We start from the raw sequence: 12,299 nt of genomic DNA, 5'->3' as shown, positions 1-12,299 counted from the left end.
AAAGTTTAATTAATTTCACTTAAAGAATTGTCTCTCTCATTGCACTGATTTTCCCCCTAATTTTATGTGATCGCTCCGCTTCTTCAGCAGGCATTCACCTTCGACTCTTCTTCCTCTGCCATTTCTGCCTGCTTCTCAACCTTCGACTCTTACTAGAATATGCTTGCTACTTGCTAGGATTATGTGAGCAGTTATGATAGGAGCAATTTTATCTTTTTAACCACCATAACTTCTTCCATCCGCTAAATATGCTGCCACCTATGTGACAATTGTTTCTGAAAGATATTAGGTAGTCTATGCAGCATCGTTCATATGTTAAAAAATAGCAAGAGTCATAAGGAAAGTAAAGAAACTAATTTATCCTTTGAAAAACAACTAATCACCTAGTTTGACTATGCCATTTTTTGGTTGTTATAGCTAAGTGAATGAAAGCATTTTGATTTGTGAGTACTTTTCAATCAACTCTTCAGCTTACAGAACTGCAGAATGTGACCCAGGGCGCACCATAGTTTCCCAAACAACACCATATTCATGTTAAAGTACCATGAACATGGCCACACATCATAATATTTTAACCATGTTCAGCAGTTACCAAGGGTAGCATGAAGAAGGAACCAATCCTTGTTGACGGGGTTCTAGAGGTTGCATGTCTTCCAAGTTCCAAGTAATGCCCAAATAGAAGTACCATGAAAGACATGCATTGATGTTTCCATCAAACCTATAACCGAATTACGTCGGGTTAACATCTAATATGAACTAAGTTTCCTCTTCATCACTCTCACCCCCAAATAAGGAAGCCATTTTCATAGCAAGCTTGGCAGCCATGTCTCTTCTTTGGAAATCAGGCATCAACCGTATACCTGCACGCATGTTTCCAATCTCAGACATCAACTGCTCCAAATCATCTAATTCAAGACATTTATTCTCATCTTCAGAATGCATGATATTGTGTGAGACTTTCTGGTCACCTTCATCTTCAGGCCCAGTGCTTGAGGTTGTGGGTGGGATATCTTTATCAGATTTAATTTCGATCTTGTATTCACAATTTGTATTTGTATTGTTTTGAGGAACCAATCCCCCAGCATCCAAAGAAGTTGCAGATACCCATTCTTGTTCAGTTCCATCCCAGGGATCAGCTGAACCAGCTGACAAAACTTCATATTCTTGTTCATAATCAGATTCTTCTGAAGATAACTCTAAAGAAAAACAGATAACCAAAATTAGTGCTTGTATTGCACTGCCTGGCATATATTTGACATCAATAAAAGTGCCACACAGCACACTTTAAGAAATGTAGGAGAAGAAAAGTACCCTCCTTTGTAGGAAATGATGGTTGACTAATCCTATCACCAGATTTCAATATCATTCCAGGCCACATATGAGCAGAAAGAGCACCATAAAGCCGTTCAACTCCTTGTAAATCACCATCTATAGACAAACCTGCAATCGGTGGTTCTTTTATCAGCATTTGCCAGAGCAAAAATCAGACTATTGTTCAATTGTTTGCGCTGGCTTTAAAACAGGAAGGAAAAATTTACATTTGTCGAAATCAGCATTAGAAGCACAAGCCTCAATGAATTCGATATTGTGCTCGGTGCACCACTCCAAGCAGGACCTTCTGATATCCCATGATGGTTCTTCATCTCCCAGTAAACTAGTTCCTTCAGATTCAGATATTCCATACTCAGGGAGCTCTGAATAAGGATCAATAGTAGAGTCTTCAAGTTTCAATAACCGTCTTCTGTATTCAGCATGAACCGGATGACCTGGAAGGAGGTCCACTTTGTTTCCAATGCATAATAATATCTCAAAGTTTTGAATGACAGTGCAAGATACCCAATCTTGAAGTGCAGTTAGAGAAGATGGCTGCATATAACAAGAAAATCAAATTAACATTATATGCATATGTCCCTACAAATGCATACTTAAGGCAGGCAGAATAAAAAAAAGTAGCCGAAGAATAGTCACATGAATATTGACTTGTTTTGTTTATAATTTGCAAACCAAGGTTCGGTCTAACAAGAAAGAAAACTTTTTAAACTTCTGTCCAATCTATAATTCATGGGTAAAAGCCATGTTAGAATATAGCTCAAACATAATGTTGCTGAACATGTCAAAATAAGTTGAAACTTGGTCTGCTTGCTTCAAACCATTGTTTGAGATCTTCATGGCCAAAACAACAAACACACTAAAACTGTGAAAGTAACCGAAGATTTTGTCATGGATTAAATAATCACTGTCCAAAAAACAAATTGAGGAAGAGTCAAGTTAAGGAACTAACATTATTCATGTCAAAAACCATCACCAACGCTGCCGCCTGTTGAAACACAGGCAGGTTCTGAACAGAAAAATCATCATGAAGATGAGCCATCCATACAGAAACATCAGCAGTATAGTACTTAGTGTTGATAGTCCATCTGTTCAATCCAAAGTAAAATACACACCAAATAAGATTTAAAATTATGCTGCAGAATCAGTTCGATAAAATAAAAGTGACTCACAGTCAACATACCCACGTACATTCACTTCAAAAGCAGAATCAAAAGCATCTTCATTGTCAACAGAGAGCAACCCTAAAATTGACATCAAATGAAACTAAATCCACATTACTAGATGTAAAAATATATCAGAAGAACTAAATTAAGAAACAATTGCAAAGCAGACATAGCACACCATTGATATGTTTTCCAACTGATTAAAAAAAAGAGATTTTGATGCAGTTGCTATCCAACTAAATTAAGCATTGCCAAATCAAATATCAACACATAATGAGGATTTTACTGTTGCAATCCATATCCTGACAATCACACACACATTTGATACAATAGAATCTAATGAGTAATGACTACATAATACACTTTAAATTAACTAAACCTTATTGCATTTGCACACCAATTGAACTTCAGAAGTCATAACTAATACTACTTGAAGTAAAAAACGAACTATAGTATCTAAGAACAAATTATGATGAGAGTGTTACTTCAAAACAATATCTATGAATATGAAGCACTAAAATTAGAACAACCAAGTTAATAGTCCAATCACAGATAAAATTGGAAAACCAAAAACGCTTTTTGAAAAAAATAAAAGAAAAGAAAGGGAAAGAAAAAGATACGGGAAAGGATGGTGCGTTTTCCGACGTTGGAGGATCCGATGACGAAGATGGCGGGTCGGTTCTCCAGAGAGGCAATCGGCGATTCCATTTTTTTGAGCTCCGAAGCTTCGATTTCGAAGCTATCACGCTCATATAATCTAGAGAAATCAATTAATCGGTCATAATAACAACAATATCAGATAAATCAAGTTAATCAGCTTCAAATTAATCAACATTTCTAACAATACCAAAAGTTAAAAGTTATTTCAAATTATAAAATTAAATTTTAAATAAAAATAAATTTTTTCATGAAAAAAAATTCTTTTTTATGTTAAATAATTTTCAAACATACTTTTAGTGATTTTCTCTTGTACTGTACCCCTAAGATCTCGGATAAAACCGAGTCATACCTCGACACAATGGCTCTATCTCAACAGAATGCTCCCCACAATTTCGGAAGGAAATCAGTCACTAGAATCTTGAACGAAGCAAACTGTTAAACTCCACACCAAGCTATAAAACGAGCACGGTGTCAATGATAAAACACACAAATAATTCGTCTCATGATAACATACTACGGAATAATATCCACAATCGCATACACGCTCTTTGTTTAAATTATTCCTTTACTGACGTGGGCGTCGGAGTCCTTTTTGCAGGTACCATGCTCGGGTCCAAGTTCACGAGGGTATTCCCGATTCGGCCAGAGCTATCAGGCACACCAAGATCAGCAAGGAGCCGACGTATAGCTCGGAAAGAATATCCTTGCAAGAACATTTGGCGCCCACCGTGGGGCTCGAAGAGTTTAACTTCACCCCATCCCGATACTTTAATCTTTATAACCTATCCATATCTGCCTTGTACCCCTTTCTCTTTGCAGAAAAGGAAGCATGACCGATCTCTCCGAGACTCAGCAACACCCTCAAACTAATGCCGACCTCATGGCCGCTAACGCCGCCCTCCTAGCAGAAAATTAGTGGATGGCCGAGCTGTTAGCAACAGTGCAGAATAATGGAGAACGAAAAGTCGACAGTAAAAAAACAAACGCTGATCAATAGCACCAGTCGAAATCCAACTCAAAACAGGGGAAACACCCCCCAAAATCGGAAGACGGCGAACCAACCCATTTTCCGAAGAGATAATGAGTTTCAAAATGCCTAAGAACTTTACACTTCCTATGACCCTTACGCCATATAAAGGGATCGGAGATCCTAAAGTTCATGTCACGAAATTCGAGTCCATGATATTCCTCAATAGTGACTCCGATCCCATCCGGTGCCGTTCTTTTCCAACTTTTTTAGATGGAGCTGCTTTATTATGGTTTCTAATTTGCCTGCAGGATCCATAACCAGCTTTGACAAAAGCTGTTTATCAATCATTTCGCAGCATCCAAAATCTATGTGAGGGATTCGGACTACCTCAGCACAATCAAACAAGGGAAACATGAAAACCTAAAGGATTACACAATTTCATATCTCAACAAACCCATCAAGCTTTTCTTCAATATACCTATACTCAAATAAGCAATAATTCAACCATGATTCATTCCAAATTATCATAATAACCATCTCCATCCATAATCAATCACTCATTGTTCAACAAACACCAACCAAATATATTCATCAACAAATTGCTAAACATTAAATATACACCTGCATTCCAACTTATCTTATGGTCATCTAGCCTAAGTTTTCACAGAACATTATATATTAAATACAAGAAACCTAAACCATACCTTGGCCGATTCCCACGTAACGTTCAAGACAATTTTAATTAATGTAAACACAGCCCTTCCAGAATTCATTAAACACTAGGCTCAGCTTCCTCCAAGTTCCAATTTTCACAATTCCAAACTCCAATTATTTATTCACAACCTAATACACATTTATAACACATATATACCCAATTTAATACTCAAAGCTCAAATTCAATGAAATTAAAATAGAATTATCGTATCCTCTCCTTACCCAAGCTTCACATAAGCAAGAGTGAATGTTTTTCTCAAGCTAATTGGATCCTAAAACATCAGAAATCAAAGAAATTCAACATCCCCTCCAATATTTCGAAAATTGGGGAAAAGAATGGCTGGAAGTGATTAATGGCTTACCAAAGAAATTGTTCTGGTAGAAACGTAGAGCTTGACGCGGTGGACGTATGGCCGTATACAGTGCGGCAATCGGAGCTCGGATCGGAAAGTTACGGTGAGTTGAAGTTACCATAAGGTTTTTGGCGAACTTCTCTTCTCCTTCCCCTGTTTGCTTCAGCACTGTGTATTGCTAAAATGGGGAGAATGAGAAGGCTGGGTTCATTTAATAGGCTGGTCCAGTTGGACCGACGGCCCGATTCGGACCTGGTTCAACCGGTTTGGTCCAATCTTGGACCGATTTCTTCGAAATTGGTGTCAAAATTCTCGTTTCGATGTGCTATATCCTAATTTGATATTATTTTTGCATTTCTAATTTTTTTATTAAAAACTAATTTATTAACTAATTATCTACTAATTTAACCGGGGTTTACAGAGGGCTTTGGGTGTTTCTGAGTAGCTTCCCTGGCTGCTCTCTCTTCTTATTGTATAAATCTTCCTTTAAAAATTTTAAATCGATGTTTGTAAAAGTTCTCTCTTTGGAGTCTGAATATCCTTTTTATTTGGATAATGAGCTGATAGAAAATTTCCTTTATACTGGTGTTCGGAACCGTTGCAAATCCTCGAAACTAGTGAGAGAAGTGAGGAAGAGGACTGTTTGTTAGATTTTTTAATTGACAACTTTGCTGCTGGAGAATATTTGTCTATTCCTGATTTATTAAGATATGAAGAGGAAAACGACAACGAACGGTTGGAATTGTATATATGTAATTTTGTTTTTATATGCTTTGATTTTGTCTGATTGCCTATTTATTCATCTTTTTGCTTTTTTTGTTGTGGTAGGTAGTAGGGTTTTGAACTTGAATGCTGCCAAGTTTCAAGCGTACTTGAAAAAGAAAGGTGAGAAAGGTGGTAGTACTTCCGGGGCTGTTAAAGAGACAGATGGAAATGCTGTTTTTTCTGCTGCTCAGCCTCCTCCTTCTCCAAAAAGGAGAAAGATTGAGTCGGAAAAGTCCTTGGAAGTGATCTCTGAAGGTGACCAAACTGCTGCTGTGAAGTTTGTTTTTGAAAGGTAACGAAGATTGCATGGTTTTATTCCTGGGGCGAACTCGCATTCTCTGTGGAGAGACCAATTTCCGATTTCCGAGCATACGGATCGTGTATCCCAATATTCTGGAGTTATGGGTCTTACACGTCAGACTGGAGTCGAGGGGATGGGCAAGTTTATTCAGGTTGGATTTTCTCTTTATTCCCTTTTCTTTCGTCCCTGTAAGGTTTTTTTTAATTAGTTTTGTTGTTGTCTCTGTAGATTATTGCTTCTCGACTGTTGTGTGTTGGTCGTGCTACTGAGTTGTTAGGTTCGGAGCAACAGGTAATGATGGAGAAGGCATCGTCTCTTGAGCGCTGGCTGAAAGATAGGGAAGAGGTTGTCGTTGACGTGACCGCGAAGATGAAGGAGAGGGAAGATGAAGTCGGCAGTCTCCAAGAACAAATTAGATTGCTGCAAGCTGAAGTTAAGGAGAATGATCAGACCAAAGGTGAAATGGCTGCTCGTATTAACGAGCTTGAGGAGGAGAAAATGGATATGTTCGTAGCTGGGTTTGATCGTGCCGTCAGCCAAGTCACATTGTTTTCTCCGAACTGTGATGTAAGGAAACTCAATGTGGCGAAGATTGTTGTTAATGGTGAACTTGCTAATGATGAGGCTTGCGAGGAGCAAGCTGAGAGCATTCCTCCTCCTTCTTAAAAAACGTTTGTACTTTTAATTGTGTTTGTAGCTGGTTTCTGGTTCGATCGGAATATTTTGGATTTGTGTTGCCCGACCATTTTGGTGTCGGTTTTAACTACTTATGAAAACTCTTATGTGGATGAATGTGAATTCTAGCTTTTGTTTGCTAGTTAGATAATAGATGTTGATTTTAGTAATAGTTTTGGATAGGTTTTTATCTTTGATGATATTCTGAATTGGTGTTCCCGACTTATGTGGTCGGTTCGATTTATTAGATGGTCGCGATTTCCAACGCTGATTTGTCAATTTGATTGATATGCATTTAGTATTGTTTGAAGTATAGATAGTTTAGCGGAATGTGAAATTCATTAATATACGAATCAATCATTTAAGGAAGGTATGAAGTGGTCGGCCTCGTTAAAACCTGTCCGAGTAAAACCCTCCTTAGGGATAAAACCTCGTGATCAGGAAAAAGAGTACATGGCCATTTCATATTTACATAAAAATTCAACTGTAATAAATTTTTAAAGATGAAATGTTCCAAGTGTTAAGAAGGGGTATTCCTTCTAGTGTTTTGAGGGAGTATGCTCCTTTTCCGATGACTTTGGAGACGCGGAAAGGGCCTTCCCAGTTGGCAGCTAGCTTCCCGTGTCCTGGTGGTTTTCAGACTTCCTCCATTTGTCGTATGACCAAGTCTCCCTCTTGTAATGTTCTTGGTTTCACCTTTTTGTTGTATTGCTTTCGTATTGTCGCTTGCATGGCTTGCTGCCTTAGTTCGGTGAGGCTTCGTTCTTCGTTTATCAGATCGAGATCAGTTGATCTGGCTTCCGAGTTGTCTTGCTCATCAAAGTATTCGGTCCGAGTGGACCCTTGGCTGATCTCTATGGGTGTCATGCAGTCTGCACCATATACTAGTCGGAATGGGCTTTCATTTGTTGTTGTGTGGGGTATTGTGTTATAACTCCACAACACTTCTGGTATAAGCTCGGCCCATCGTCCCTTAGCATCTGTTAGTTTCTTTTTTAGGGCCTGCAAGATAACTTTGTTAGCTGCCTCCGCGAGCCCGTTGGTTTGTGGGTGTTCGACGGAGAAAAAACGGTGCTTGATATGTAGGTCGGTTAGATATGACGCGATCTTTTTATCCATAAACTGTCTGCCATTATCAGATACGATTTTCCTAGGTAAACCGAATCTACATATAATTGATTTCCAAATGAACTTTTGTCCCTTTTCGGCTGTAATTTTCGCAAAAGGCTGTGCTTTTATCCATTTTGTGAAATAATCGACAGCTACCAGAAGAAATTTTACCTGTCCTGTTGAGATTGGGAATGGTCCGAGTATGTCCATCCCCCACTTGTGGACGACCAGCTGACATCTGAGGTGGTATGTAATAACTCGGCTGGGCTGTGGATGAGCGGTGCGCATCTTTAACATGCATCGTAGTTTTGTACCTTATTTCTGCAATCTTTTCTCAATATCGGCCAAAAATATCCTGCTTGGAGTATTCTTGTGGCTAGGCTCCTACTTCCAGTGTGGTGTCCGCAGATTCCATCATGTAACTCGTTTATGGTGGTTTCTACTTCTGTTCGACCAAGACATTTCAGAACACCTCTATTAATATTCATTTCTAAGTATCTAGCAGCAGAGTTTATAGGACATTGAGTGATTCTAAATCTAAATATTTTTCATCAACCGTCTGTTATTTTTTAAAGCTTTTTGGGCTTCCACTGAGGCATTGGGCTTAACAAGAAATCTCATGGCCCATTGTGATTACTTGTAGCTTCCTAGATAGGCCCCAAGAGTGGCCGAATTTAATTATTAAATAATCGATACTCTCTTCAATCCATTTTCATTCCAAATTCCATGCATGCATCCACTTTGGGATGGAACCAAATTTAGTGAGCTGTACTCGTCTTTAAAAAAATATTACATGACAAAATTATTTTATAATCAAATTTGACTAATTCTTTTTTATTCATCTTTTTTTAATTGATATTTATTACACAATAAATTATTTGACCAATTTAATTAAATTTAGTTACCAAAATATCTTAATTGTATAGCTTCATTGTTTGTTTTAGCCCTTTTAATATAAGTGACTCGCCCAATTTAGGAGGAAAAAATAAAAAGGAAAGAACAGAGTATAAGTGAATAATTAGTCATTAATGACTGAAATTGAATACACACGTTTTTTTTTAAAGAAAAATCTCATTGTGAGACTCTTAAGTCTTAACTCTTTATAGGATTTTTAGTTGAATTACTTGCAGTCAACAAACACAGATTTTTAACTAATTTAGGTTGGTCGAGTGGTCAGTTCACTCGTTTATTATCGGGAGTTTGAATCCCGTTTTATGCATACAGCAACCCATTAGTCAGCGAGAAACCAACAAATACAATTTTTTTTATACTCGAGATTTTGTAAGAAATATGACTATTTTAATATTGATTTTTTATACTCAGAATTTGAACCAAGACTTCTAATTAAAGAAAATGAACATCTTAATTAATAAAGAATTGTCTCATATATATACACTGAGCCCTTTTGAGAAATTTCCATTACTCTCCATCTAAGTTTGGAAACATTATATATAGATATTGCTATGTTTAATTCATTATAGGCCATCCCACCAGGCAATTATCATATCCATTTAATCGGTCATTTATTATATTATTTGGTTTCAACATCAAATGAAGTTGACAATTTTATAAGTATGTCGGACTATAATAAATTTAATTAATTTCATTTTCATATCTTAAAAAATTGACTAGAAATACAGTATAAATAAATTATTAATAATTATTAATCCTACATAGGTCAATAGGGTTGCGTTTGTTTATAAAGACAGGATACTGAAACAGACACAAAATTAGTGTATTTTGTGTCTATCCTGACAAGAAGGACACAGAAACACTAACAAGGGACACAATTTATTTTTCATTTTTTCTTTCATTATTCTTGTTAATTTTTCATAATTATATTTTTTATTATAATTGAACTAATTAAATATCAACTTTATATGAAAACAAAGTTTTCACCGTATTATATGTTACTACTATATATAAATTAAAATTTGTTCCATGGTTACAAGTAATTGAATATTGGTGCTGTTGGGCGCTGCATCTACCAACAAGATAGACATAGACTATGGTCTATGAGTCTGTGGGCCAAATACAAATAATGTGACATTCTTAATTACTCTCATCTAACTTTAATCTGGATACAGGGATTTCATTAAATAGAATGCATGCATACCCTTAGCTTTGACAACAAAACTAAAGAAATAAAATTAAATTGAAATTTATTAAGGATAAAATTAAAAAAAAAAAAGTCTATAAGTTCTTGTATGATATTATGTAACTAAAATGTAGGCATTTTAATTTTTTTTTATTTGTGCCGGGTTAAAATACCTATTCATGTTAAAAAAATGAAAATAAAAAACTTTCTTACCCCTTAATTAGAATAAGGAAACAAGAAAAAGCAATGTATATATGTTGTGTATCAAACTTTGAAACATATGGATGCATGTCAAACTTTGAATAATTAATTAAAGCATGTTGTGCAAGAATAAGATTTAGCAACCAAAGTAGGTAGGGGCAACAACCTAATTTAGAAAGCCAGAAAAAAAAAAAAAAAACAGATATTTAGTTTTGGGGATACCTTAGCTTTTGGCCAATGAAATAGTTTGCATGGCTTACAATTATTTGACTAATTAATTATATGACAACAACATCTTAAATTTGAGCTCTCCTTGAGAGATATAAAATTGAGATATATTTTTTGTGGTTATATATATTAAGACATGTTTATATAAAAATAATATGATTATAAACCACTACATGATTTAATATATTTAATTGAAATAACTAAATCATCTAATAATCTATAAAATTATTTTTATATATTTTCATAGAAATAACTAATTAACTATTTATATTTTTTACGTCCAAATGGATTTTGATGCTATTTAAGAATTAAATTGACAAATTTAATGTAAAAAAAAAAACCCTTACTTATAAATATTTAAAAAAATTTATCATTCTTAACTGTGCATACCTGACCTAAATACTATAACCCAAGTTCAAACACGCTAAAAGATCCAATTTAAAAATTGGCTTTCACCACCTACCGACTTTCTCAAAAGAGGTCGGATTTAACATAGACTCCACCTCAAAAAAGTTGGGCTTGAGCGATAGTTGGCAAATAACGCTTATTCAAATAAGTAACTGCTCATAAAATCTCTCAACCCACTTTTAGGAGCCATATCCCAACTACCCTAAGATAAATGGACATATATTCACCTTAAAAGGTGGAACTACTCAAACGGTGGTTAATACACTGACACATTTCAGGTATCACTAAGTTTCAATAATCTCTAAACCTACATGCTTACCTCCTTACTGACTTAGGCATCGGAGTATCTTTGCAGGTACCACCCCCCATTCTTTCATACATACAAGTCGGACGACGGCCCCACATACTAAGTTGGAGACCACCTCCTCTTAACGTTCGGGCCAATCTAACAAACCCAATCCACTAATTTCAGGTTACCCACGTAACACTAGCTAACATATATATATATATATAATAACCACTTACTAATACTAAAAATAAAAAAAGATAGATATAGCTGTACAAATAAATGTATGATCACAATTACCACATGGGTTCCTCTCATATTCCACACAGAGAACTTATGGTGACATCTCATTATTATTCATCCATTCATAGCATTGCTTGTGTATATAGTCACTTTTGACTTAAATAAAGTTTAAAAAAAAAAAAAAAACAGATGGCAGGGACCCATAGGTTTTATGCTGAAACCAATTACTAACTAACCAAAAATTTTATGCTGAGCAATTAATTAAGAATGGCCGCTCATCAAACTTACCTTAATTAAACCTATTTTACACGAGAGTAGTATTAGTGTATACCATGTAATCACATTAGAAAAGAATTTATTACATCACACATAAATATAAACTCATAACTAATAAATATTAACAAATAAATTAACGTTTCAGATAATTTTCAGAATAATTTATATTCAAATATATTAAGGATTGGTTTTAGTACATTAGTTTTGGCCCCCTAGCTTTGTGCATTCCCTAACAATATAAGCGATAAGTCAATCCTTACGGTGAAGCCCAGCTAGCTCAACTACATTTGGCAAACAACATTAACTGTTTCTGTCTGCCCCATAAATTTGTCCAACTTTACCCTCATCAACATCAAATCCTCCACAATAAATTTAGAAACTTGATTTATTATTTTTTTATTCATTTTAATAATATTTTAAAAATAATAAAAAATTAATTTAAATCGTCTAAAATTATTTTATTTTACATTTATAATTAATCATTATTACTAAAATAATTATATAATTTTAAATATA

At 35.4% G+C, this 12,299-nt stretch overlaps 1 protein-coding gene across 4 annotated transcripts; it reads right to left on the bottom strand.

Annotated features, from left to right (window-relative positions):
* On the bottom strand, window positions 277-3,365 carry LOC107621496. Of its 4 annotated transcripts, none has more exons than XM_021114591.1 (6): window positions 3,116-3,365; window positions 2,513-2,595; window positions 2,282-2,417; window positions 1,539-1,866; window positions 1,312-1,440; window positions 277-1,196 (listed from the first exon to the last, which is right to left on the bottom strand). In XM_021114591.1, the coding sequence occupies exons 1-6, from the start codon at window positions 3,245-3,247 to the stop codon at window positions 757-759; spliced, it is 1,248 nt and encodes a 415-aa protein (XP_020970250.1). In that variant the 5' UTR covers window positions 3,248-3,365; the 3' UTR covers window positions 277-756. The 4 variants fall into 4 exon arrangements, with proteins under 4 accessions (XP_020970250.1, XP_016179002.1, XP_016179012.1 ...); XM_016323516.2 differs by having other exon boundaries at window positions 2,513-2,573; window positions 3,116-3,349; XM_016323526.2 differs by having other exon boundaries at window positions 2,521-2,573; window positions 3,116-3,201.

This window comes from Arachis ipaensis, chromosome B02 (genome assembly GCF_000816755.2).
Source record: "Arachis ipaensis cultivar K30076 chromosome B02, Araip1.1, whole genome shotgun sequence".
NCBI classification, from domain to species: domain Eukaryota; kingdom Viridiplantae; phylum Streptophyta; class Magnoliopsida; order Fabales; family Fabaceae; genus Arachis; species Arachis ipaensis.
Note: the sequence above shows the minus strand (reverse complement) of the source record. Positions and strands in the feature narration are given on the sequence as shown.

Coding starts and splice junctions, on each gene's coding strand:
- LOC107621496 (XM_021114591.1), bottom strand. CDS start 3,247: ATGAGCGTGATAGCTTCGAAATCGAAGCTTCGGAGCTCAAAAAAATGG. Junction 2,596..3,115: donor AAAACGCACCATCCTTTCCC/GTATCTTTTTCT, acceptor ATGTGGATTTAG/TTTCATTTGATGTCAATTTT. Junction 2,418..2,512: donor TTTGAAGTGAATGTACGTGG/GTATGTTGACTG, acceptor TGGATTGAACAG/ATGGACTATCAACACTAAGT.